General features: G+C 35.1%; 1 protein-coding gene across 2 annotated transcripts in view; it reads left to right on the plus strand.

The window, feature by feature from the left end:
- SLC35F5 (solute carrier family 35 member F5) overlaps positions 1 to 20787 on the plus strand; it is a 33910-nt gene extending 13123 nt beyond the window's left edge. For both annotated transcript variants that reach the window (XM_082312057.1, XM_082312058.1), the window contains 12 exons: positions 252 to 314; positions 1679 to 1760; positions 3095 to 3285; positions 4953 to 5034; positions 5839 to 5926; positions 6503 to 6567; positions 6938 to 7042; positions 7511 to 7670; positions 11133 to 11223; positions 16172 to 16326; positions 16796 to 16884; positions 17849 to 20787. In XM_082312057.1, coding sequence (XP_082168183.1) covers positions 252 to 314; positions 1679 to 1760; positions 3095 to 3285; positions 4953 to 5034; positions 5839 to 5926; positions 6503 to 6567; positions 6938 to 7042; positions 7511 to 7670; positions 11133 to 11223; positions 16172 to 16326; positions 16796 to 16877 — 1164 coding nt within the window. In that variant the 3' untranslated portion in view covers positions 16878 to 16884; positions 17849 to 20787. The remainder of the gene's footprint in view (positions 1 to 251; positions 315 to 1678; positions 1761 to 3094; positions 3286 to 4952; positions 5035 to 5838; positions 5927 to 6502; positions 6568 to 6937; positions 7043 to 7510; positions 7671 to 11132; positions 11224 to 16171; positions 16327 to 16795; positions 16885 to 17848) is intronic.
- Positions 20788 to 27576: the final 6789 nt, after the last annotated feature.

The following is a 27576-nucleotide window of genomic DNA, read 5'->3' on the forward strand; positions in this document are numbered from 1 at the left end:
TTCTAACAGCCTGATCCTGCATTGATACCTGGGTATATGAATTCAGTGGGGTTCTCCAAGAGGTACAGGGGATTACTGAAATTATTCACTAAACTTGTCAGCCCTCTTGTTTATTGGGAAGGAGGGTTGGAGGGAGAGAGGAAATTGTGACAGAATTATGGAAAAAGGCATTAAAAAACTTACTCTCAAAAAATTTAAGTTATTAATAACTCTGCCTTGATAGATTATTACATTTAAGGTTCTGTAATTAGTTTGCAGATGCTGAAGGTTATTTTGCTGCTTGTACAACAGATAACACTGTAAACAGTTCTCTGGTAAGTGCCTTAATTTGTGAAGGTCAATGCTTTACAGTAACATGATGCCATTATCCTGACTTACTGTTTTTAAAATATGGAGGTCTTAAATGTAATAGCTTTTGGCAAAGGGATTGGTAACTTACATGTTACTAGTAAGTGCTGCAAATAATGACATTGCTTATTATAAGAAATACAGGTTCTCAGCTCAATAAAACGCTTACTTGAATATTCATTTCTGTAGTAGTTTGTGAAAGAAATATTTTTGTCGTACAGAGGAAACCTGTACATATTCAGCTCAGTAGCTGCCAAAGCAAAATGTGGAGAGCTAGTGGTAAAGCCAAACAGTTTTAAGTCTAAGATCCACAACCGAATCATTCATGTTAGTTGAGCAGCTTGCATACTGTGATCCTGTGTTGTATTTTGAAAGAGAAGTGGACTGCCTTCTTCCTTCCGGTGGACAGAGTGACTACTGTTTACTGAATCAAATGTCAGTACTGGTAGTCCGCTGATAAGCTGCATTGCCAGGTGGCATTTTTGTGGTAATTTTCATCATCCATAAATGATGGTTTGTTATGATGCTGTTGATCACAGATTGCTGCTTAATCTGCATACCTAAATCAGAGGCCACATGCAGAAATGTATCCAAAACACAGAACTTTTAAAGTTTGCACCATCTGTAATAGAGCAGGGGGACACAATTGAGTGTTGACAGTCTACTATATGGATACTGAATAGGGAGTTGAAGAGAAATTTTTCAGAAGTATTCTTTATTTCATTCTTTGTTTTTTTTTCCAACTTTATTTATCTACATTTAAGAATAAAATCTTAGTCTGCTCAATTCATTAAGATCATCTGACTCTAGAAGCAGGATTCATTGTTAATCTTGGACAATTTTGCATTAATTTAAACATCCACAAAAATTCTGGACTTTTAGTTCTAGTTCATGAGCTTTTAGGGTCATGGGAGGAAAATGAGTCTGTATTCATTTTTGTATATGTATTCTGTGTTTTATGTTTCTAGTTTATCATTTGGACAGAAGCTATAGATCTCATCAAAATCATATTTCATTAGTTATTTTTTAATTTTAAGTCTGTAGGGTTGAGTTTTCTGGGGATGAGTTTTGTGTTCGTGAGGATATACACAAAAATGCACAGTTATTTGAGTACTGCATTTTACCAATATGTTTAACATAAAATATAGATTATATATGAACATTTTTGACAAGCCTACCCACTGTGTGCAAAACCACTTGTTAAATTTGATTTTCTTAATATTCACCAAGGTTTTCTTAATTTAGTTTTCTAATTTGCTAAATTAATTCTACTGCTTGTAACTTAAATATCCTGCTTAACTGTGTTTTTACTTATACTGATTCATTTCAGAGTGAACCTTTATATGTTCCTGTAAAGTTTCATGATTTGCCAACTGAAAAAAATGGCAGTAATAATAGTGATGCAGAGAAAAGTGAGTAAAGATTTTTGGAATGCTGAAATGCTACTTGTTTGGTGAAGGAATTACTTTACTGTTTGTTGGTATAACTGCTGTCATGCTGCAGGACTTGCATTCCCCCCTCCCCCTTTTTTTTCTCTTTTTCTTCCTTAAATATCTTATTGCATGAATTGCAGTCTCATATATTTACTTTCAGGTAGAGAAAACATAGGCCTATCGTTCAGTTTACCTTTCTTGGTCACTACAGATGCAGCCTATGTTTATCTCAAGGGATCAACTGGGTTCAGTACTTGTGATTCTTTCCTTCTGGGCTTGTATGACCAGCAGCAGTGAGTCAGCCTCTGGAAAAACAAGCTATTGTCCTTTTTAGAGCAGGAGCAAAGCAGTCAAAGTAAGAATTTTAACAGTCTATGTGCATTCTGATTTTATTTAAGCCTCACTATCTTGTGATAGTAGCTGGAACAGGCCTAACTGTCCCACACAATTACAGAGAAGTTGGCTGTCAAAGAATCCAATTATCTGATCCTCAGCAAAAGAGTCCCTGCTTATAAAAGGGAAAGTATCTCTGTTAATTTCTAGGTGACATGTGTTAAGAACCGCTTTGGTAGGCTCTGCTGTCCTGTGATAACATGCACCAATCACTTCAGGATTGTTTGAGCTGTAGCTTTTCCCTTTACTTGTTTAGGAAATTAGGTATTGTTTCATATTGAATTAAGCTAATATTTATATGTAGCGTGTAATGTTTTCTTTACGCAGGAAACTAATGATACATACAATACCCTTAGAAATAAAATCTGATCCTGGTTTGCAAGATTAGTTAGAGGGTGGATTTCAAATGAGCAAGTGACCTTATGATCTCTGTTAAGCTTTGAGGTCTCTTGGATACTCTGATCCTCTGAATGACACACTGTCCTTGCAGTTAGGTATAGTTGTGTGCAGTTTTTGGCTGTTTGACTATCAAACAATTAAAGAAAATCTTATGTGTAGTATTTATCAATACAGAATAATTCCTACCTAAAAATTTATTGCTACCTTTTGTGGATTTTTTTCACAGGGAGGAGGGATGGTGCTTTTCAGTGAGGTTTTTGTGGGTGGACAACTGTACTGATTGAAAACAGTAATTGTGCTTTGTCTTATTAGTAGCCTATCAAATAGCAAAATACTAGTTTAATAAATAAAAATAATGGTATGTCTTCTATTTGGATACAAACCTGTTATTTCTGAAGTATTGTAATTAGTGCTGTATTAGAGCATCATAGTTTTATTTGCATATGGTGTTGGCTTGAAAAGTTTAATGATAATATGCAGCTTTTATTTCTTGTTTTCTTTTCTTCTCTTTTCTTCTTAAGCTCCCAAAAAGCCTCGTGTAAGGTTCAGTAATATTATGGAGATTCGACAACTCCCATCGAGCCATGCATTGGAAGCAAAGTTGTCTCGCATGTCATATCCAACAGTTAAGGAGCAGGAATCAATATTAAAAACTGTAGGAAAACTCACTGCAACTCAAGTAGCAAAAATTAGCTTTTTCTTTTGCTTTGTGGTATGTGTTCCATTCTTTCAGAAAACTTAAGCATAGATGCAATTAAAACTTGTATAATAATTGTGAAACAGTATTGAGATGATTCGTATTCTTTATGCCTCATTTTATAAATATACTATAAGAAGCAAAACTTCCCTCATGTGCTGGACATGAAGGTGCAACTTCTGAAAGAGGCAGGTAATAAAAAGATTTTGGGTGTGTAGTTAACTGTAAGATCAGTTGTAAGATATGCCATGCTTTTGTGCCATGTTGTCCAGCATTGGGTATGTTTGGTACAGCAAAATCTGGGATTACATGCATACAGGCTGTTAATAGCTGCAGTGAGACTGCATGAACTGGGTAAATGTCACTATGGCTTCTTCCTGGGCCATCACAGAAAGAGTACCATCTTATGCGGCATTGTGCCCTCCATTAGTATGAAGAGAAGGTAGTTAATTGTCCTTCAGTTCCATTGAGGGCTGCAAGATGTACTTACAGATCTGTTGGCTGGTGGTGTTTCTGCATCATGCGTCAGTTCTAGGGGGAGAGAGATAACAGTGGAATGATTTTTTTTTTTGTTTTGTTTTGTTTTTGAGAGACAGTAAAAATGTGGAGAGCAGATCAGTGATAGCTTTTGCAGAAGTAGCTTCACTGATATTGCCGAATAGGTTATATGTAATGTGGACCTATCACAGCTTTTCCTCAGGAAGTAGTGCTCTTTAAACATTTAAAATAATAACAAAAAAAATTAGTACTGTCGATGCATGGACGAGAAAATGGTGATGTAATTTTTTGGTGTGTATACATAAAGAATGTGCACACAGCAGCAAGAGAACAGTAAGCCACTCATCAGTGATTTCGGGTGGATGAAATAGCTTTTTAAAAAATGATTTAAAATTCTGTGTGTCTGAGTATATTTCTATATATATACACATGCAGATTTTCTAGGGTGGAGTTCTCATGTTCAAAACAAATCCTGTTTATGCTCTTCGTGGATGCTGCTACTACTGGCACGTATATGTATTTCTTCTTGGGCTGTATAAATATTTCCAGCTAAGACTTTAGAGAGTGGTAACTTCCCTGAGGATATATCTGAGATCTTATTAATGAGATCTCAATCAAGCAATGACAAAACACTTGTCATTTTATTCCTTTATGGAGGAATTAACAGACATGAATCCTTCCAAAATATTGAGGTATTGAATGTAAGTGATGCTTGTTTTGTAGGGTGGAGATGTGTGCCAGTTTTAAGTACTCTAGAAAAAACTCATTAGGCTGACTAAAGTGTCCTGTATGTCTGAAATTTCCTTTGCAGCCCTTGTGCAGTTATCATCTTGAAGCACTTGCAAAATAAGTTAAGAGTACCTTTAGTTACTATAGAATAGCTATTATAATGTCATTTCAATTATTTAATCATTTTTAACTTCTGAAGTATATTATTTCATTATTAAACGTGTAGTTGAATGTGGTTGGTTTGGGCCAGTTCTAATTTTGCCTCTGTCTTTTAATGTACCTGCCACTTTAATAGAAGTTAGAAATCTATTTGAGGTAAAAGTCTTGTTCTGATTTTATTTTTAGATAAATAGTTGGGTTTTTTTTTCCTTTAAGTAGGATTTTATTGCACTGAGGAACTTAAACTCTGTTGTTGCTATCCATGTAATCACAAAATTATTTTTCTTTCCCCCCAGTGGTTCTTGGCAAATTTCTCTTACCAAGAAGCTCTGTCTGATACCCAAGTAGCCATAGTTAATATCTTGTCTTCAACCTCTGGTAAGTTTTATTTACACCACCAGATGTGCATTATAAGGCTGTCTGTAACACAAAAATCTTTTTGGTTACAATGGACTGGTGTAATGATTTACCTGTGGTTTGGCAAGGCTTAAAGCCATTGAATATGTGCATTTAAAAATTTCATTATGTAGTTGCAGGGGTTTAGGCTATCTCATGATTCCCCTGCTTTTTGCTTTTCAGGTTCGTGTGTGTGTACTTTTGCAGTTATGCCTGTGTATTAAGGAGGCATATTAGGAGTGTAATAGGTTTGAAGGAAAGGTGGTATAACTTTTTATCAAAATAGACACAATTCAGAGTAAAGCATTCTTGCTAACTATTGTTTTTTAAAAAATGGTTTTAGGGGTAAAGAACTTAAACCACATGAATATTATGCATATCACTTGCTTTACTGGTTTTATGCAAGGCTCTAATACGAGCTTTAAAGTATTTAACTTATTTGACAGTCCATGTTTGGAGGAGTAACTTTTATTGTTTTATAAAATCAAGTTTTAAAAGCACAATTATGTGATTCCCCCCCCCCCCCCCCCCCCAACTTTTCATGCTTATTGCAGTTTATTTTGTTAGTGTGGCTAGCCTTTCTCAAAGTTGAACATGTATTTACTCATCTGAGGATTCACATGGCAAGGTGTTAGTTTCGTAACAGTTCTGATGAAAATTAGAGATGCTAAGATCATGTAGTTAAAACAAGTATGTGAAATATAAAGAAGAAAATGTCTGTGCGCTTTTCTGAACAAACTAGTAGCAAAATTTGATTGTACAAACTCTTCTTAATTTCTCTTGCAGGGCTTTTTACTTTAATCTTAGCTGCAGTCTTTCCCAGTAACAGTGGAGATAGGTTTACCCTGTCCAAATTATTAGCTGTTATTTTAAGGTAAGATAATGGGATGGAACATTTGGTCAAAAACTCATGATACAGAGAGAGGACAGCTATACCTACTATACCTATGGTATCTGTGACAATATGAGATATGCTTCATTTTTAAAAAAAATCCTTGTTTCACAGGTAAATTGAGCAAGTGAATTAAGTCTTTTTAAATACTTAGTCATGAACAATTCCTGAATCTCATGCTCCTGTAGGAAATTAGATTAATCAGTTTTCCATTGGAAATATGTGAACTTATTTTCTTGTTGTTTAATTATGGTTTCTTTATTGTGTAGATGGGAAAAAGGAAGAGGCTTGACATTCAGTGTTGTCAGCCTGTTTCATTAAATGCCTGGTGCATTGTTCAGGGAAGTTAAAAGTGGGGGTTTTTGTTTGTTTGTTTTTAGCTTAGGATCAGGCCTTAGTAATAGAGAACGCCTTTTGGCTTTTCCAAAAGTGGGTTTTGATTAACAAAAATACTTGAAGATAGAACTGTATTTTTATATTTTTTCCCCCTTTTTTTTCTGTCTCTGTGAAAAAGTTCTTGGGTTTAAGTAGAGTTTTGCATTTCTTCTTTTTTGCTAGCATTGGTGGTGTGGTACTTGTTAACCTTTCTGGATCTGAGAAATCTGCTGGAAAAGATACAATAGGTATTTACTTAATTTTTAATCCTAGAATATGCAGTGATGAGTACCATCTTTTGACAATACTCAGTAGGTCATATAGCAAGCTATATATTTCTTACTCGTGTAACATTTCACAATCTGTCTCTTTAGTTTCAGCTTCTGAAACTGGACATTTATGATGATTCCCCCCCCCCCAAAGTATATAGCTTAATTGGGAAAGTATTTACATTTTCAAGCTTTCTGTATTTTTCCATGCTTTTCATATAGTAATGGATTCTGTAATAAATTGTTTAGCTCTTACAGTTTTATAATAGGTGTATGTTTAGGGGAGTTGATACTAGTGTGCATAACATGTTTGGCATGCCTTAAGTGAGTGTGTTTTTCATCTTTACAGGTTCCCTTTGGTCTCTTGTAGGAGCCATGCTTTACGCTGTGTACATAGTAATGATAAAAAGGAAAGTAGATAGAGAAGATAAACTTGACATACCAATGTTCTTTGGTAAGACTAAAAATAACTCTATTGAAAATTTTAATTCAGTGTGTGATTAAATTGTTTGCTTTCAGGCACTGAACTGCATATGAGTGGTAAAGGGGCACAGAAAAGCCAAGGAAGTAGAGAAAGCCTATTGTTCCCGTGGTTATGGGTACTTTAGAGACTGGTTGTGTGAATTTTCTTGTTTACAGTATTAACAATGAAACGTGACACTACTTGTAGGAATGCAGACAGCTCCTTTGGACTCAATGGAATTTTTTTTTTTTCAACTTCAAACCTGTAAATATCTGATATAATTGTTATTTGTGAATTTCAGGTAGAGTTTCTTATATTCCTTTCCTTTGAAAGATTTAAAGTATTGCTTTGTTGCTGCTTTTATGTATGCATGTTGTCAAAATAGCAGAGTTTAGCTGAGATTTTAGTTATGTTTAAGGATATTTATTGTGATTTACTTAATACTGTTTTTATACTCAGGTTTTGTAGGGTTGTTTAATCTGTTGCTGCTGTGGCCAGGGTTTTTCCTGCTTCACTATACTGGGTTTGAAGCATTTGAGTTTCCCAGTAAGCTGATATGGATGTGCATTGTCATTAATGGCCTTATCGGAACAGTTTTGTCAGAGTTCCTCTGGCTGTGGTACGTACTGCATGCTTTGTATATATTTCACATAAATTGTCTTACCTGTGCTCTCAAATGTTGAGGTGTCAAATTGTCTAGGTAGGGGGTTTTGCATTTTTTTTTTTTCCCCTCCCTTTTTTCTGTCCATATATGCAGTTTCAGTTAGAGGATGTCATCCATCATGTCACAATGTCCTGTTTAAGAGCAGCAGCTAACTTTAAAAAGCAGGTGATGTGGTCTGGTAGTATTTAAGATACTGTGTGCTTAGCTCATTCTAGAATTAACATTTTGAGACGAAAAGACTTTGTGGTACAGAGTTGCAGTAGTAATAGGAGAGCATGAATTTCTGTTGTAACAGTTCTTCAGTTTCCAAGGCCTTGTGCATGTTGGATATATAGGAGTCAGAATCCAGTATTCTATAGTTGACGTATTTGTTTAAATCTTCAAAGACTTAATGAGCTAAATCTCATCAGAATGCATTAATCATGAAGATATGGCAATACATAAATTATAGTCTACCTTTTGTTTAGTAATTTAATTATATGATAGTCCGGATAGGTTGAGAACAGAGGATTGAACATGAGACTTCTGGATGAATGGCTCAAAAGCTGTAGCAGACTTAAATCTTTGTGTAGCTGTTAAAAGGACAGTGTTATTAAAGAACTGTTTGGTAAGTGATGGTTCCCAGCCTGAGAGAATTCAGGGAGTCTGAGTTTCTTCTGCACCAGCATTAGGTTAAAATAGGGGTGTAACAGAAAATTCTGCAAGTTGAGAAGTCTTACCTTATTCTGAAAACACTGAAGAAGAGTTTCCAAAAAGAGACATGCTTCCTATGCCATATGGTTGCTCAGTGAACAATGTCAGTTTCAGTGCTACATTTTGAATAGGTGCGGCAGTTTGTGAGCTTTTGCCTGAGAACCTTTGGCGTTCAGCCTCTCAACTCTGTGGTAAAGAGACGGCAACAACTCATGGGATAGCTACTCTGAAACGGAGATGTCTGTAATCCTAGGATCCTAAGTTCTGTGACAATAGTACAACAAAAGATCTAGGTGGAGTTCCGTGAAAACCATTTTTTGTGTGTGTGTGTGTGTGTCTTTTTTGGTTTGTGTTTGGTTTTTTTGTTGGTTTTCAGATCAAGTTTAAAGTTACTTAGGAAATCTAATCATGACATTTTTTGTTTGTTGGCAAACTCTTACACCAGTCCTAGTTATAAATGCATTGCAGCATATGTTCCTTTGTAATTTAATTTGTTTATTGATGCAATATTTTTGTGATGTTAATGCCATCCTGTAAGATTAGACTACAGTTCCGTATCAGTTGGTAAAAAGGTTAAGTGCAATTTCAACATAGGCAAAATAACTAACAAACAACAAAAAAAAACCCCAAACCCCCAAAAAACCCAAATTTGGCTCTTGTCCCAAAATCAAGTACTAACACAGGGTTAAGTACATGGGTATACACAGACGTTTTTCTACACATGCTGTTTGTGTATTTACTCAGAATGATAATCCAGTCATGAAAAGAGCTATTTTTATTTCCGGTTCCTTTTCCCTATAATTTTGGACTAGGACTAATTTGAGAGTTTGTGCTGACATCATCCTTTTACCTGTCTAGTGTGCCACTATATGGTTCTCTACTCTTTCTTTGGAAGTAAATAATATCATTTAACCTACTTGTTTACTCCACCCAACCACATACTGCGAACTAAATAATGTAGTGGTAAATGTGACTCTATTTTTTTTTTTTTTAAACCTGCTGATAAGTTAATCAAACTTCATGAATATAGTTTCAGTGATGCTGCATCTGTTTAATTTTTACAATAACCAGAATAAAGATTGAGTAGGTAAAAAAAAAAATAAAATTCAGAATTATAACTAAAATTACAACAACAAGATTTTCCTTCTTTAAAATTAGTTGTGTGCAGAACTGATTGCAGTTCCACAAAAAAAAACCCCTAGTTGGTACTGGTTTCAGTACTTGCCAAAGGTGGGAAGAATTCCCTTTATCCTAATAAATAAATAAATAAATTCTGGCTGGCTTTGAAATAGGAGGCTGACTCAGTAGTGGGCATTACTGATTTGAATTGGGTAGATACCCCCTTCTATTTATTTTGTTCATGTGGTAGAATAGGCTGTTGCATGAGGAGTATTTGCGAACAAGTGTCACCATCCTTGGTAACTTTTGACTTGGTTGGTCATAAAATGGGAATTGCAGTTTTTTATATTGGATGTTATGCTCTTCACTTGGTATCAAAACGGCTCAGACTAGTCACGTTTTATTTATTGAGCCTTAGGTTTGTATCAAAATGCCAAAGATCTCAAGAGCTCATGTGTTCTCTTGGGTCTGTCCTACATCTACTTTGAGATTTTCTGTCTCTCTTCCCCCCCCCCTACATCAGTCATTTGCAAACTAAATATGACTTGTAAAGGAATTTGGGAAAAAGAGTCAGATTTCCGTGGCTGTTAATGAGTACTACTCTGACGTATGCATGTAGTTTTGTCGTTCTGTCATTTAAATAAATTGTAATGGCTTTTTGTGACTCAGTGATTTAGAGAAGTCTAATGACTTTGTTCCTGCTTAGGAACCGACCTCCTGAAAGGAGGTTGTAGCGAGGAGGGGGTTGGTCTCCCAGGTAACAAGCGATAGGACAAGAGGAAATGGCCTCAAGTTGTGCTGGGGAGGTTTAGGTTGGATATTAGGAAAAATTTCTTCGCCAAAAGGGCAGTCAGGCGTTGGAACAGGCTGCCCAGGGAAGTGGTGGAGTCCCCATCCCTGGAGGTATTTAAAAGACGTGTAGATGTGGTGCTTAGGGACATGGTTTAGTGGTGGACTTGGCAGTGCTGGGTTAACGGTTGGACTTGATGATCTTCAAGATCTCTTCCAATCTAGATGATTCTATGATTCTAGGAAATATGATGAGACTACTTGTAAAACGCAGAGAAGTCTTACTGAGACTCTGAAGAATGATTTCAAGGGTGTACTTCAGAGTGAGATTTAAAAAGCACAGTCTGTTAATTTAAGAATTTGTCTGTTTGTAAAAATATTTCTCTTTTTGGGTAGGATTTCTAGGCGTCAGGAACCTTTCTTTTTTAATTAACCAGACAGGGCAAAACAGATTTAATTGCTATAAGCTGGTATTAAACTATTTCAAAATGGAAACAAAATGCAGATTTTTTTCTAGGTGAAGTCACTACATGTGAAGTAACGAATTTTCCATTATCTCAAAAGGTTTTTATGGGAATTAAACCTCACTCCAGAAGACATCAATTTAAGAATCAAGAATTTTATGTGGTTTTACAGACTTATGGTGGAGTGTGGGTATCTCAATTTTTGACTATGAAAACAAACAATGACTAACAGTCAAGCTTGATCAAATGTCTTCTGCAGTTTGATGCATTACTTTAGTTGCCTTTTAACTTTGAAATAAGACCTCATTATTATTATTATCAATAATAATAATTATTATTTGTTATTTTTTAGGGGGTGCTTTCTTACCTCATCACTGATAGGCACACTTGCGCTAAGCCTTACAATACCTCTGTCCATAATAGCTGACATGTGCATGCAAAAGGTAATGTACTACTAGGTTTTGAGTATTATTAACAGAATTTCTTTGAATTAAATGGCAGTGTTATTTTTCATGATGTATACGATGAACAGTATTTTACTTCTGTCGCTTGTTAATAATTGTTGAACTGCGTTGTAGTTAATACTCTCTTGATATTGGCAGTTACCGTAGTTTTGCACATGCAAGCGTGCACTTGCACATTTAAATATATTTGATTAAGATGCAGCTTGCATGAAAAGTACCCAAAGTCATCAGCAATGCCTGGTCAAATGCTTTGCCTTGAACAGGCACTTTTCAGAATTAAAGAATGACTACAAGTACAGCACACCTTAATTTAATACCTTTACAATTATAGACTTGTTATAGACTGCCTATCTTGAAAATACTCAATTAATGACAAAACCAAAAATCTGCAGGTTTACCCCAAAGGAATGTAGCAGCTACAAGGCTTAATTGCACATCATTAGATTCATGTGGATGTTAGGCTTCCATTTAACTGTCCTCTTTCAAGTTAGTCTAGTTTCACTGGTATTGAGGTAACAGCTGTGGAAAAAAACCTGCATGTAAAGAAAGAAAAGTAATCTGATAATATGAGTTTAGAATAGAAACTATATGAAATTTGTTTATATTACTCTTCAAGCTATATAGATACTTTCTTTTCATGCTGGTGGGGTATAATTCTCAGTTTTAAATATTTAATTACGTATGAACTTCAGCTCCAACTTTGAATGTTTGAATTTAATATTTAATCAGTGGCAAGGAATATCAAATTCTTAATTTCATGTGAATAATTATTAGCATATACTGCAAGCATGCAGTTACTGGGTTTTTTGGTGGTGGTTTTTTTTTTTTTTGTTCTTTAAATCGAAGTCACATAACTCTTTCTATTTTCTGAAGGCAGGATCACTTGTTTCTGCTCTTTATTTTGGATTTAAGTAATCCCTACTGCTAAAATATTAATTTGAAAGTTAAACCACCTGTTTAACTCTTTGAAATAGCTTTCAACCTGATTTTATAATGCATCTGTTAAGGCAAGCTTAATTTTTCTTACAGTGATAATGCCCTTCTTTTTTGGCAGGACATCCCTACGTCGTCCATTAAGTCTATTCCTTTTGACATCTCTCAGTGTAGACACAGGTGTATTTGTCACTTGGCTAAAGTGCAAGCATTTCCCATCACATGCTTGTGTGCATTGTGACTGTTGGTGACACCTGTATTTCATTGATGTTAAATGTGTATATAGGCATGTGGTATGGAGGGGCTGCAGGAGTTTTTTAGAAAATAGGGAATAAAATTATGTGCCAGGTAATGTGTTTTCTGGGCTGAAAACAGTGAATTACTTAGCATTTGAGCACCTTGGCCGAAGTATAGTTTGTTACTGAAATACGAGAAGCTCTTTACTGAGATGATAGATCTTTATGTGAATTAGGAAGCAATTTAGCCTTGTAATAGTTAGGCTGAAAATTATATCAATAGAAATGGGGGTAAAACTGACCAAACTTAGAACTAACTATACAATACTGCTTCTGAAATTCTAAATAGACTGGTGGTCTTGCTCTGCCAGCTGCTGCTTGCTTACACTGCTTTGATGTTCTTTTGAGTCTTGTAGCAAATGCAGTTATGCTTAGTTTGTAAGCTCTGTGCAAACAGAAATGGGAAAGTATGAGAAGAGAAAAATTCTGACTGTGCCTGGAACATAGCTTAAATTGAGCATTCTCTGAGTAGTGTGTTCCCTGAAGCAAGTGGGGTTCGTGCATTATCTGTGGTGGTTCAATTTATGACTTGTTTTCAATCATTACATTTGAATTTTTTCTTTTGAGGCTTTGTACTTGTTTGTACAAGACTGATGTATGTACAAGAAATTAGTCAAATCTTGCACTTAGAATGTTTTCTGCCAAAAAGAAGCTTTACTGCTCAATGTTTTCACAAGCAAAGTGTAAGTTCTAATGAGAACCTTTTGACTTCTGAAATTTTCTGTCAGGCATGTAAAAATGGGGGGAAAAAAATCCATACAACTTGTATTTCACTTTCACTTAACGTCAGTGCGGATTTTGGAAAATAAAGCGGAAAAAGAAACGGATAAAAATAAAAAAAGGAAAGTCAAATTGGAAAACAAAAGGAGAGTCAGACCTTGAATAAATACTTGTGTAATGAACATGTGAGATACAGTATGTTTCATATTAGTATTACCTGAATATTCCAACATGGAAATACAGCAAAACCTTGCAGTGATTCCGACAATAATAAAGCATTTGTTGGTAAGATAACTGTATTTGTGTTGCTGTTGAAGTATTTGCAATATACACCTGGGACATAAATTGTAACAGGAAAGTAAATAACTAATGATAGCTATTAAAGAAACAAGGAAATAAAAAATCTAGACTTCTACCCCAAAAATTCACTTTAGTGAGGTAGAATTATGTTTATATGTGAGCTAATGCTGGTAGCAAAGAATAAGAATTTTGTATGTATATATGTGTGCATCTATATATATTTTATGTATATACATGTGTGTGTGCAAATACATTTTAGAGATGTGTATGTATATATAGTTACATATATCAATATATGAAAAGCCTAGGTTGTCTTCTGAAGTTACTAATATAAACTTTCTTCTGGAATACATTGAAAAATGGAATATGCTTTTCTAATTCTCAGTAAACAATTTCATCTCTAGGCTATTTAATCTGAGTAAACACAGAGCCCAGATCTTTTAAGATTAATTTATTCGTCACATACTCCTGTAATATCGAGGCATTTGAAATAGCCAAAACACCTTCAAGGCTCTTTTGGATGACTTTCAGTTGATGTTGATAACACAAACGCAAGTTACATTTTTAACTCATTTTTATAGTCTACCACTGTTAAGAGTTGCTCCAATTTTTGTGTGTTTGGTATTTATAAGCAAACAAACAATAAACAAAAAAGCCCCACAAATGTAGCTGTCAATGTAACTTCCTGCACACCTTGTATTTGCTCTTTTCCTGTTTCTTGTCTTAAATCTTCACTTTCCTGTGTTGTCTCAGTTCATGTGCTGGCAACATCTTCCATGATCTGCATCTTCATGCCTCTTCCATTTCACGCACCATTCTTTTCAGTTGCTACCAGTTGGCTCCTTCTGGAGTTTGTGTTTCCATGTACTTGCTACCTTCTGTTTCTTCTGATGTTTCGTTCTCTGCTTGAAAAGGCTGCTTTGTCTTCTCTGGGCAAATACAGAGCCTGACACTTTTTAGGCAGCTGGCCATTGGGTGATGCCTTTTACATCTTGCCATATGCGGGGGAATAATCAGGGAGGGGTTGGAGATTCATTTTCTTATTTTTTTTGTTCCTTCTCCAATTCATATATGTGTTCTACATTGCTATTCTTCCTTCCTCCCCTGGCTGTTACATAGTTGCTGTCCAAGTTTCTACTTTCCTGTTTGGTGCTTTTTAGCTTGTGGCTGCTGCTTTTATGTTTGAGGGTATGTAAACTCTTAACCACCTTCTGATACTGAAGTGGTCAGCGTGAGGTCAGTGGGGGGCCATTAAGACTTGTTTTTGATAACAAAATAAGTTTTGTACTTTATCTTCTCTTGCTGTTGGAGGTAAATCCTTTGTCTCTTACTCTTTTTTTGTTTTTAAAGAAATTGCTAGTATTAGAAGCACAAATGAGTGACCCCAATTAAAGGCAAACTCCTGTAGACTTTGAGGTTGTTTGTACAAGTGTATTTGCGCAAGTATGTCTCTGTCATACAAACATCAGAATATCCTAAGCCAAGCCCTGTGCTCGCTGAAGTCTCATAGGCTAATAGAAATTTAAGCTTCCAGCTTCAAGCTTTCCAGTTAGCACTTCTGGTCAGCCTTGTCTTTACACCCCATTTCAATTTTCTTAAAAGGAACCGATGTAAGAATGCCACTGGCATGGCTAATAATGTAAAGATTAAACCATGAATATATGCGGTCTCCATATGACTGTCAAATGGTATGGTAATTATACAATATGCATAATTACTAACTTTCCGGATCTTTATTATTCTGTAATAATCTGCCATAAATCTGAATTCTAAGAAATAACAACCAAATTTTTAACAACTACTTAAATATTCCTTTTTGGTAACTTATGTGTTTATGAATTTCTGTTAGAAATCAGTAAGGATAATATAAGGCTCATATAAGGCTCTAACAATTGCAGTTTATTAGCTTTTTGACAGTGAACATCAGTGCTAGGTATCAAAACTGTAACTTTTTTCTCCGAAGTCTTCAACTTTGGAAATTTTCTCCACAAGGGGGAGCCGTTCTCATGGGTCATTGCTCTGTTGGCCTTAAGGGCGTCTCAGAGGCTAGTTCTTCCTGCACCCTTGATTTCTCTAACCTTCTATAATTTTAAGTTTTTTAAACAGTCTCAGATGATCACTTCTGAGTGTAGTAGTAGATAGATATAAGTAGAATTTAGTTTAACTTGGGCAAATAATGTGCACTGCCTTTTTTTTTTTTTTTAAATGAAAGAGAATTATTGTAAATTTCCAGCAGTATAGTCTTTCTAAGTGCATTGATTTCAGCAGTTACTGTTCAGTGACGGTATATTCCTGGTGAATAAACAGGTGCGCAAATCTTTCAGGTGAGACCTCTTATTAAAAATTTTTGAAGTGTCTAGGGGACGTTTTCATTGGTACCAGTCAGACAGCTAAAAATGAGAGTATTGGGAATAGATGTCTTCATCCACACCACAGCGCAAACAGTATGTTCAATTGTAAAGAACGGATCAGTGAAGAAGGGTTTTTCATTTATTAGAAGTAGCAGTGGCTATAGAAATTGTACCAAATAACTTAACAAAAATATTTGTAATATTTCACACAATTTAAAAGAACTGAAACTTCATCTCAAACTTACAATATGCTTACCTAAACTTAGTGTGCTTTTTTTTTTTTTTTTTTTAACTCTTGAGTGTGTGATGTTTGTGTTTTAATTCTAGGTGCAGTTTTCCTGGTTATTTTTTGCAGGGGCAGTCCCTGTATTTTTTTCGTTTTTCATTGCAACTCTCTTATGTCACTATAACAACTGGGATCCAGTGATGGTGGGAATCAGAAGAATTTTTGCCTTTATTTGTAGAAAGCATCGAATTCAGAGGTAGGGCAGTCACAACGTATAATCTTATCTCTTCTTTAGCCTTTCCAATATCCTATACTCTTTTATAAGCCACAGTACTCATACTGTACTTATTTTCATCTAATTTTATATTCAGGTGTACTAATTTCTTAATAGTAGTAGTTGCCAATCCATTTATTAACCGATGTAATGCTCAGAAAATGGAAAGTTGTGAAGTCCCTTTACCTTCTTTTAAAAGAAGTTTCCTAGGGGCTGTCACAGGTTTCTTTTTTTTTTCCTTAGTGTTTTTGCCTCTCTATGATAGTTGCTGTACCCAGAACACACAGTGAAAATTGTGCAAATTGAGTATACTTTATGAAGTTAAGGGGCCTTTGTATGTTTTTAATGTCTGCAGTTCAAACCACTAGCTACTTAGTACTTAGGTTGGCTTCATAACAACCAATTTAATATTACCGTATAGCTTTAAATAAATAAATTTGTTTCTTTTAAGAATGCCGGAAGAAAGCGAGCAGTGTGAAAGTCTCATTCCTATGCATAGTGTTTCACAAGATGGAGACAGTTGCTGTTCATAGGCAAAAGGTATGCTTAATAAACTTCAAACAATACAGACAAAGGTGAGGATTGGTTTTCATTATGGCATTTGTTATATAAGCACACATTTTTACAGAGCATAATCTTGTTCTGTATTGATAGATAAGAGTTTTGAAGGGTATCATCAAAATTATTATTATTATTCGTTACCAAGCATTATTCTCACCTTGAAACAGTTCTTGGTCAATGGTTTTGAAACGTAAAGTACTTTTTTTACACAAGAGTATTACAACGTTCCTCAAAAATTGGACATGAGTCAATAAACCAGAAGACGCGTGCAACTTCTTGGTATGGATGACATGTGTGGAAGAGATCTGAAGTAATTATTTCACTCTTTTTAATGCTGTTGAGGTCTTAGTTTGGGCTACTGCAGTTCATGAAAAATTTCAACTGTTTATGGAGGTTTAGAAGACATGACTAGACAATTTTATGGGTCTAGAAAATGGGAAGGAGTCCTTGTGTTTGTAGTCAACAAGAATTAAGTTGTTAAATTGCACTAAGCATTAGGGAAAATATTTCTCATTATAAGGATAGGGAAACTGGAGTAGAACAGCTAGGGAGTTTGCAAAATATCCCTCTCTAAGAGGAGGTTATGCAAACTGCTAACAGGAACATTACATGGTTTGTTGATACTGTCTTGGAGCATAAAGATAGGCATAGTTTAGAACTCTCCTAGCCCTATGCTTCAGGGCTTTAGTTTTCAAATAACGCATGCAGAATTACATGATGAGAAGTGTATTTTTATTTTCCAGTGTTGCTTAAATCCAATAATGAAATTAAAAATATTCTTACCAAAACAGTAATTATGATAACTTGCGTGTTTTAAACTTAAGACATTTCCTGTATTAATAAGATGTAAACAAATACATATGGTTATTCCTTTTTTGTAATCTTTAATTATGTAGCCTTGATAATTTTTTTTTTTTTTTTTTTTTCCCCTCCCTCTCCTTAGTTTAAAAATGGAATGATGCCCAGCGAAGAGACAATCTTCTGGAAAAGTCCCTAAGGAATCATGTTTCAGTGCCTATTCTGAATTTGTAGTAAAAATAAGAAGTTTCAGTTCTTTTGAAACTCTAAAGTTTTCCTCTTTCTTGCTTTCATCTGGTTTTATAAATGAACAAATTTACTACATGCCTCTCACCATAGGGAGTCTTAGTCCATCTGAGCAACCAACCTGCCTTATAACACTAAGCTGGTGAAGTTACTTGACAAAAATCAAGAAAACAAATGCTGTTAAGTGATTTCTTTCTTTTTTTAACTCACAATTTTGTTAAATGCTGGACAATATTATTTTTAAAAAATACTTTCAAATGAGTTGTGTAAATAAGTTTGCAGGTCATCAAGTCTTACAGGCTTTCAGATGAAAAGCTAAATAGATATGTTACCTGTAGTAGGTACAAATTAACTTTTTTATGTTGTATAAACTATTTGCATATTAATAGAAGAAAATAGAAAAATAATTTATTAAGTGCATTCTTGTAATTATTGAGGCAGGATCTTTGTACGGTCCTGGAACACTACATATAGATTGTCTTATGCCATTTTGAGAAGCCTTGTAATGGCAATGGGTGCCGATGTTTAAAAATCTTTTGTTACCTAACAATTGGGAATGTTTGTAATTTTAGTGATGGGTAAAATATTTCTAATTACAGTACATTTGGGTATACTCTCTCAAAATCAATGTTTGTTTTAAGCAGACTGATTCTGTAACCCATTCTTATTCCCAGTTATCTCGCACAGAGAACTAAATTTGAAAATTTTCACATGTGTAGCTGTCAACTTATGAAAGAGATCAAATTAATTGTGTTAAAATTAAAAGTTTTCAGTCAATGGGTTGAAACTACAGTAATCTGCTAAACAATCTGAAAGATAAAGGTGTTTGCACTGATTTTTTTTTTCCCCAGTTGCATTAATAAATTTATTCTAAAATTGATCATTTTTCTTATAACCTGCACTTCCTTCCACTGCAGCGCTTCTGTCCTATTAGATTCTGAAAAGTTATGAATAATTATATTCAGGAATATTTGAAATTAGTCAGTGTCATTTTCCAAGTTCTGGCCTATAAGACGCTTACATAAAAGTTAATTCTGGCTTTTGATGGATTTTATTTTTTTATAATGAATGTAGGATGGATATTCAGCCAACAGTATTCTCTTCCACATAACAAGATTATTAATAATGTAGGGTACTTCTCCTATCCCTCCACACAAATATAGAAGGATGAGATAACACAAATGCCTTTTCATGTTTTGACACTCAGTAATCATCCTTCCAAAAGAAATTTTGGTGGTTTGGTGATAAAACTGCTAGACAAGAGAGAATGCAGGAAAGCAACATGCTTAGCTATATGTTTAGAAGGATTGATTAGCCAGCAGCTAGAATTTAATGTAAAAATCTAAGTAGAGAAAGAAAGGAAAAAAAAAAAAAAAAAAAAAAAAGAACCTGGGTGCTATTCTGGTCAAATATTGCACCTTTATCAAATTTTTCCTTCCAATTTTTAATATTGGATTACACTATGAGTTTCAGTGATCTGAGGCATCTCTTTAAGACGAGATAGTAAGTCCTTCATTGGACACCTGAAATAGGAATTAAAAAAAAAAACCAAACCACAACAAAACCACAAACCCAAAACAAACAAAAAAGCTTATTAAATTTATGTGGGCATTTTGAGAAACTGATGTAGAACTAATTTTACATTTGACTTCTGTAGAATTTTCAGGGATTTTTTTGGTGAGTGGAGTTTCCTTAGGGGTTTTTTTAGGATTTTTTTTTTCCCCCTCTAAATTATAACAAATTAGAGGATGTTAGCTTCAGCTTTTTTCCAAGAAGTAATTTTAAGGCCTACTGTCAATAAAAAGCTAATGTCTGTTTTCAATTAATGATATGTTTCAGTGAGGTCATACCAAATATATAATACCAGGCATTAGGTACAAATTTGAATCAGCTGGGACTTGTGGCATCTGCAAACTAAGCCAGGGAAAACTGAGTTTGCTTTTGGATGGGCAATTTCGGTATTTTCAGCAAAATATTCTAATACTGTCTTTTGAAATTGGCCATACCAATAGGATTGGAGCTGTAATGTATGATGAGCAATTGCTATTCATATTTGTCCTTATGTTCTTGGCTTAAAATGAAAGATCATCATAGTCTCCCATGTATATGACTTTCGTTAACTTGCATTATTCATTAGTTCGGAAGGTTAAGAAAATAAGTACTAGGAGAATATTTATTTTGTCTCTGACCCCAGGAATGTTGAAGAATGTTTTTGTTCAGTAAACTCAGAGTTAGGGCCTTCCCACTATTTTTTGTTTTTAACAAAAATGTGTTAATCTTTTTTTTAAGGTATTAAATATTTTCATCTCATGACACTAGGTAGCTTGCGCAGTCTTTTTGCATTAAATTACAGTTCTTTCTTTAAAGAACAAGAAAGAAAGCAAACTGTCCTTCCTGAAAGGATTTTTAAACAGTGGTGCCCCTGTAGTTACAAGAAATGTGTTACAGTTTTAATTACAGAAGCTATGACATGTAACATTGTTCCTGCATTTAATAGAATGTGATGAGGGGTTTTTCTATAAAATCTTGTGATTTTTAGTAAAATAATATTTTATAAATGTCTAATTTGAAATGTAAATTGCGTAGCTCTCTAATGGGTGCTTGGTAAATGCACAAGAGATTTAGCTTTGATTCTCAGGTACCTCTGACGTAATGGAGACATGCTGGGGTTTTCTGCCTCGTGACGCAACTGGAATGTGAAGGAGCTCTCTCGTAAATGCTTTACTCTGTGTGCTAGCATAAATTGTCATTGCTCTTACTGTTTCAATTTGGGAATGTCTTTGTTCTGACTTATTTCTTGTAGGAAGCACACACACTTTAAAAAAAAACAAAACAAAAACCAATTTTTATTACAAGCATTTCTTTGAATGTCATTAGATGCCTAAGGAACAGTGACTTCCCATGCCTACGAAATGGAAAACGAGTACTACATGTGTTGCTCTGTCAAACAGTTGAACTAATTCCTGTAATCCTATGAGACAACCAACAATTTCTTCTGTGTGTAATTGAAGGTTTGGAGCGGTTTGGTTTTTTTATAGGGAGGAAATGATGATAATTTGCCAAATGCCATGTAGCATGCCTTTGCTTTTAGGGTTTTGGTGAGTCTTGCATAGCTTGATGTACAGTGTACTGCACTCCAGAACAAAGGGAGAAAAGGATTTCAGTTTTTCTGGCTACTTTCTGTTAGGTTTCAGTCATGCCGGAAATGTGTTCGCTGCGAGAGGCTGCTGTAGATGTAATACTGATTCAGCAAAGGACTGGAATACGTGCAACATCAGTACTCAACAATTACTTAGAAAGTATGGGGCACACGAATGCCACTGAAGAGACCAAGGGCCCGACGTTTCTGTTGCCCGGTGTGCACTGCATCTTGCTTGTTGGCTTTCTGCCTGTGGAAGCCCAGGTAGGGGGGTGGGAGCTGTAGTATGGGACTGATTTGGCTTGCCATGGAGTTGGGCTAGAGCAGACTGCACACTGAAACTCAGAAGCAGGGAGGCTAAGGCACTGCCTGGTTATCCCACTGCGGTGTTGAAAATGCTGAAGTATTTTGCGGAGATACCGTGTTAGGCAGTGGTATTCTTCAAATGACAAACCATGGTGCTGCGTGTGAAACTTGACCTGGTATGCTGATATATGCATTGCATACCTCCTTGTAATGTACTAGCGAAAATAGGAAAGCCTGCAAATTACTTTTCTTGGTGTGTGCTCTTGTAATTGTCATTCTCTTTCACGATCCCCATTGTGCCCAGGTACTGCTATTCACAACTATGATTGCTTTAAATAAGGTGGTAAAACGATTTCTTTGTAATTCTTGGTTCCATCTCTCTTTGTGTTGAATGTTATCATTCCTATTCCCTACTAAAAGATCCTCCTATCTTAGGGAAATTAAGTTACTGAGCTAAACTAAGCTATCGGAGGAGGGGGAAACCAGTTAAATTTTAGATATAGGGTGAGTTTATGGACACACTTTCAAATTTTATATGAAAATAGGCCTTGGTAAGGCAGAGTGTTGGTATGTTTGTAAATGAAGTTAAGAAGTAGCATACTCAAAAATCAAGAAACAGAAACTAATGTTAGTGTCAATGTTGAGTTATATGGCTAACTATAGGATGGTACTTTTAATCAGTTTTCTTTATTTGGGGTAAGTTTTGAGTTATTACCCTTTCTGTTATGACTGTCATATGTAGTGTCTGCAATTTAATAGTTATAACTGCAGTAGCATTTAAGTGTTCGTTCATAAGCAGTTGTTATGCATGATTTTTTTTCTATCTAATCCAGGATTGCATTAGTGCTGTATTTTGTTTTACATGGTTATTGCATGGCATGATTTCTCAGGGAAATACGGATGATACCATGCATTGTGAGAGCTGATAATTAATTCCTGCTTTTAAAATGGTTACAGACATTTTCAGGTTTCACTTGGACATTTCACATCGCGTAACTTCCGTGTTGAACATCCTTAGGCTTATCAGGTAAATCATGAGGATGTTAACAGTGTTTAAAGGTGTCAATAAAATACACTCTGCCCAACACTTTTTTACTTTTTGGAGAAACCCATTCTAAACTGATGCTGCAATTTGTGTGTGGTTTTCTACTTTATTGTACTATGCGCCATATAAATTAATACACTGCTGATTTTGAAGCTGCACTTATGGCATGACAGTGACATTAACTTCCAGGGTTAGGCAATGCTATAGTAATGCGTAATCTGATTCTGAGGTAGAGTACCAGTATAAATCTTCAAACATAAATATATTCATTTATATCATTAAATTTTTACAAAGTCTGTTCAGTGTGGGGATTTGTGTTTGTTTTTCCAGTAAAGTTACTTTGGCTCGACTGGGATTTGATCCAAAGCCCACCAGAGTCATAGACAGCATTAATAAGGTAAAACTTTATTGAAAAGAAACTCTGCAGTCAGGTTGACCTTTATGCCTTTGCAGTATTTCTGTCTGCAGCATACATTTGGAGTGGTTTGCTTTAAGACTTCAGTAATATAAATTTGAGGGATTTTAGTGCTGGTAAAAATACACATACTAGTGTAACTGGTCACAAAAATATTTCCCTATAGCCAGCATGCAGCTTAATTACTTAGAAAGTGAATTTGTCTTGCTACTTGACTTTTCTTTGAAATCAGCAGTATAAGAAATGTTAACCACTTCACTTAGTTGTATACTTCCAGGAGAATTTTCTGTTGATAGTGAGAATATGTGATCATAGTCATCATAGCCTTCAGGATCAAGTTCCTCTTGATGATTTCTGATTTGACATTTCCATTTCCATTCACTTTGCAAAGAATGCAGCAGGGCTTTTCCTCTCTAGGTAAAGCTACTGTAATTCTATTTTGAGTGCCCTAGTTCTCTATATTGTTAGAAATTGAACATAAAACGTAAATCTAACATATAAATGTGACTCTGCTAAGTTGTCTGTGTTCTCACTCTCCTCTGAGGTAAAGTATTGCATTATTACATCTGGTATTAGTAGGTAACCAGACGTTTTCTCAAATGCCTACTGTAATGCGGAAAACATCCAGAATTTCATCTGGCTTTGACTTCCTACTTTTTTTAAAAAGCATCGAAAAGGCTTTTCTCTGAGGATTTTTGTAGAAAGCAGCTGTTTAGTTCTACAAGTGTAGAGTTCTTTGACTGCATCTCAGTTTATAAAGTTGCATCCAATGTTCTTTATATTTTTTAATGAACTTTTGACTGTTTTGTCAGGGAAGGTGCACAGATTTTGTATATGTTCCACAGAAGAAACATACTGGAATGGCCTCAGAAATAATAGTTCAGGGATGTTTCTGTAGTTCTTCACATGTGTTCCTGAAGTTTTTCCACAGTTTTTGTTGGTGTTTTTCTTAAACAACCAAACAACAAAAAAAAATTTATCAAGCTGAGGGGAGGTAGCCATTTAGCATAGAACTAATTTTATAATAAGCAAATTACTGTGTTTTCTTTAGAGATGTTCTTCAATATATTACTGATGTTGCCAGCCCACAAGTCTTTTCTTCCTTGTCTGTTATAGGTGATGCTTCTCTTCTACCTAAATCTGACCTTTTGCATGCCAATTAAACTAGTTCTTCTACCAGAATGAGTAATTTCTAAAATAAGTTTAGAATCTTCTTTTTCCTCTAGCTAGGGGAACAGCAGGGACTTCCCAGCCAAACAGTACCCCTTTCCTACTGGAGAAGGAAAAAAAAACAACTTTAAAAAATAAAAACAAAAATCTTAATTGAAAATGAAGAATCTTACTGGGCTGCATATGGGATCAGCTGTAAAAGCATCAGGGTAATTTCTCACATAGCACAATTACATATAGGAAGTACTTAGCCAATAGTGTACTGGATCGATCTCTGTCTGGTTGATCTTGATTTAATATAGAATGTAGATATTTTAAATAATCATTTCATATTAAAGCTGAGTGCTTAAATTAAGCCCTGTGAATGTAAAAAAAAAAAAATAATCATGGAAAAAAATTCTATTTGGAGAGAGAGTGTACATGCTGAAGATTTTCTTCTCTGTATTTTGGGAGTTTTAGTTGTTTGTGGTTTGTTTTTGTTTGGTTTTTTTTTTGTTTTTTTTTTTTTTTTTGTGTGTGACACATTAGAAGGTCCCACCTACAATCCAGTTACAAATGAGTGCTCTATCAATTGAAAATCATGAGAGGCTGTTTACACAAAGCTGCATTGAAAGCTGAGCCAGTTGTTCAAGTTGACGTTACCTGAATGGAATTAGAGCAGTGTAATGAGTGTGCGATACAACTTCAGCATTGTACAGCTGAAGGGGTCCTTGTAATGTTTTAAAATTTGTATAAGTTCTCTTTGGAGTGGGTATTAGTAAAACAAAGTGGTTTATGAAACTTTTTCTTAGTTGTTCATACAGATTGATTTGTGACACTTCTAAAGCTTTTGTGCATTGAGATGCAGAAAACCAACAGTTTTGATGGTCTTTTTGGCATTACATTTTGTACTAAGTTTCAGTGGATTCTGAATGACACTTCTAAAGCAGAAGCTGCTTTAACTGAAGAACTTTCAACTGAAGAAAACTTTTGTTTGCATGAAGTCTGTATGGTTTGCTGATAATTCCGATGTTCTGAGAGCACAACTAGTTCCAGGTATATATCCTCTGTGAAACATCTTTATGCATAATCTTTTAACCATTTTCCTTAGTGAGACCAGAGCCTGAATTGCTGAGGCGTATTGCATTTGCACTTAAATACCCGATTTCAGAGTGTGTTAAACCTTGATCTATTTTTGATAAAAAAGAAATGCAGCATTTTTATCTAATTTCCATTTAATGATAAGTATATTCATGCAGAGAAAAACATATAATCGTGGCTTGATGCAGTGATTTTTAAGCCAAGAAAACAGCAGGCTGGCAGTAGTAAATCTGAAATGAAGATGCATGTCTCTTCAGAAACTCTGGCTTCTGGTTTCTTCCCTCCCTCTTTTTACCGAATTGGTTTCTCCGTTATTGCAGAATTATACAGGTGAAGCAAGGACCAGAGCTTTTACCCTTTGTTTTTTAAAAGTGAACATTTGCTTTTGCCTGGAGTGTCTTTGCCCTGTCATTTCATTTTTAGAGGGGGTGGGGGAAGGCGTCAGTTAAATGGGAAATATAGAGTAACTATTTTTAATTAAAATCAGATTTAAGCGATTAATTATTTTGAAATTCTCTATATTAATAGAGATCTAATGAATGGAAATTAAAGGCCTATATTGCAAATATTGAACAGTGCTTATATATTTTTAACAAAATCAGTATATATATGAATATTTGAAACATGCGTAAAGGTGCAAATTGGAAGATTGTTCTTGTGTTGATAGATTTATAAATTGAAATTCTTAATATCCAATACCAAAACCCTATAAAAGGGCTAATGAAAAGAAAATGTAATGTATTCTGATGAACAGCCTGTGTAATACAATCAATGGGTGTGATGTTTTGTTCTGTATTATATTTATTATATGTAAGTAAACAATAAAGATTATAAATCTTATTTTCTTAACAGGCATTAGTATTTGGTTGGGGTTAATGCTTAATGTATTTTATACCATCAGTTAAGAAAAAATGAATGGTCACCAAGGGTGGGCTGCCTGGGGAGAACAGCGTAGTGGTAAAAAAGTCGAATTGACCCACTTAATTCCCCTCCTCCACCCTTAAAAGCGAGTCTCAGGATGTCTCGTTTTACCTGAAGTCAGCTAGGATGATAATTTGGTCTCATATTAGTCTGGTAATTTAAGTAGTAAAATACCAATTTTTAATCCATTTTCGTGGCTGCAGGTGCTTTTTACTTGCAAATACATGAATTGTAAAAGATACAAGAAGACTTTTATCAGCAGGGGGAGCTACTGTAGTATCCATCTATCTATTGCATTCCTGAACTCCACTCTAAGAAATTATCTGAGTGGCAAAAAGACAATTAACTTACCTGTTTATCATCTTTGATTCTTGGAGCTAACCAGGACTAGATGCTGACCTTCTTTCTTGCAGCTGAACTCTCAGTGTCTTTAATAATTAAAAATCTCTTGGGGATGGATAGGCATTTACCTAAATACTTAATAGAAAAATTAGAAAAAGTATTTTCCTACCATAGGCTTTTCTGAGTTTCCTCTATTACCTACAGCTGAGTTCTGTTTACTGATACAACCAATGTTGCTGCACAGCTGTAGCAAGAAGCAGATTTTTTTACACGAAAACAAGGGGATACTTGCTGTGCCATATCTAAAATACGCAAAAATGCAATATGATGTTACAGACAATGCAGGTACCAAATAGATGAATCTTAAGTTTTAGACCAGAGGTTTTTTTTAGAAAAATTTGAAGCATGGGCATAAAGACAGGATGCCAAATATAAATCAGAGTGTGGAGACGCAAGAGTGTGCATGAAACAAATGGTAATTTAGCTAAGGACTCAGGAGGGTGTAATGCAGGGAGGATTCCTGTCTCCGCCATCTTCACCTTCACAGATCCACTGGGAAGAGCCACGGGTTTACCTGCCACTATGTCCTAACGTCTCAAATGAAAATTTGTAATGAACAAGGGTGATGTAATCAAAACAGTTATTTCACGGAAGCTGCTCTTGCAGTGACTGTGCTGTGTTGGGAATGTTGCAGGACCAGGAAGAACAATAATAAGCCTGCGACTTTTTTTTTTCGTAGTAGACTAATAAATGGTGGTAAGAAACTTGCTTGTTTAACTGCTTTGAAAAACATTTCTACTCTAAAAAGTTTTATAAAAATCCACTGAAATTGTCACACAACAATTTATTCTTGACACCAAACGGACAAGTATCGTATGTGTCCCTTTTTTTGCAATGTGGAAAGGTGTTTGTTCTATCTTACTTGGCAAAGAACTGAGAGACATTTAACGTAGCAAAGTTTCTTAGTCAAGGCTGTAGTGCACTTCAGTTTTGGGGGGCTGTTTTAACTAATTAACATGGAGTTCATCTCATCGTGTTCCCTGACAAGCACTGGGAATTCTGGAACTCAAATTAAGGATTTGAAGTAAGTTGGCTTAAAAAATTTCTATATACTTGCAAAGGCAACTTGGCAGTAACGTGCGTGTCCTTTTTTGTAGTGTCCTAACTGATGGCTGCAATCCCAGTCATTGTGTGATCCCTCTATTTTAA

This window comes from Platalea leucorodia (assembly GCF_965183815.1).
Source record: "Platalea leucorodia genome assembly, chromosome: 5".
NCBI classification, from domain to species: Eukaryota; Metazoa; Chordata; class Aves; order Pelecaniformes; family Threskiornithidae; genus Platalea; species Platalea leucorodia.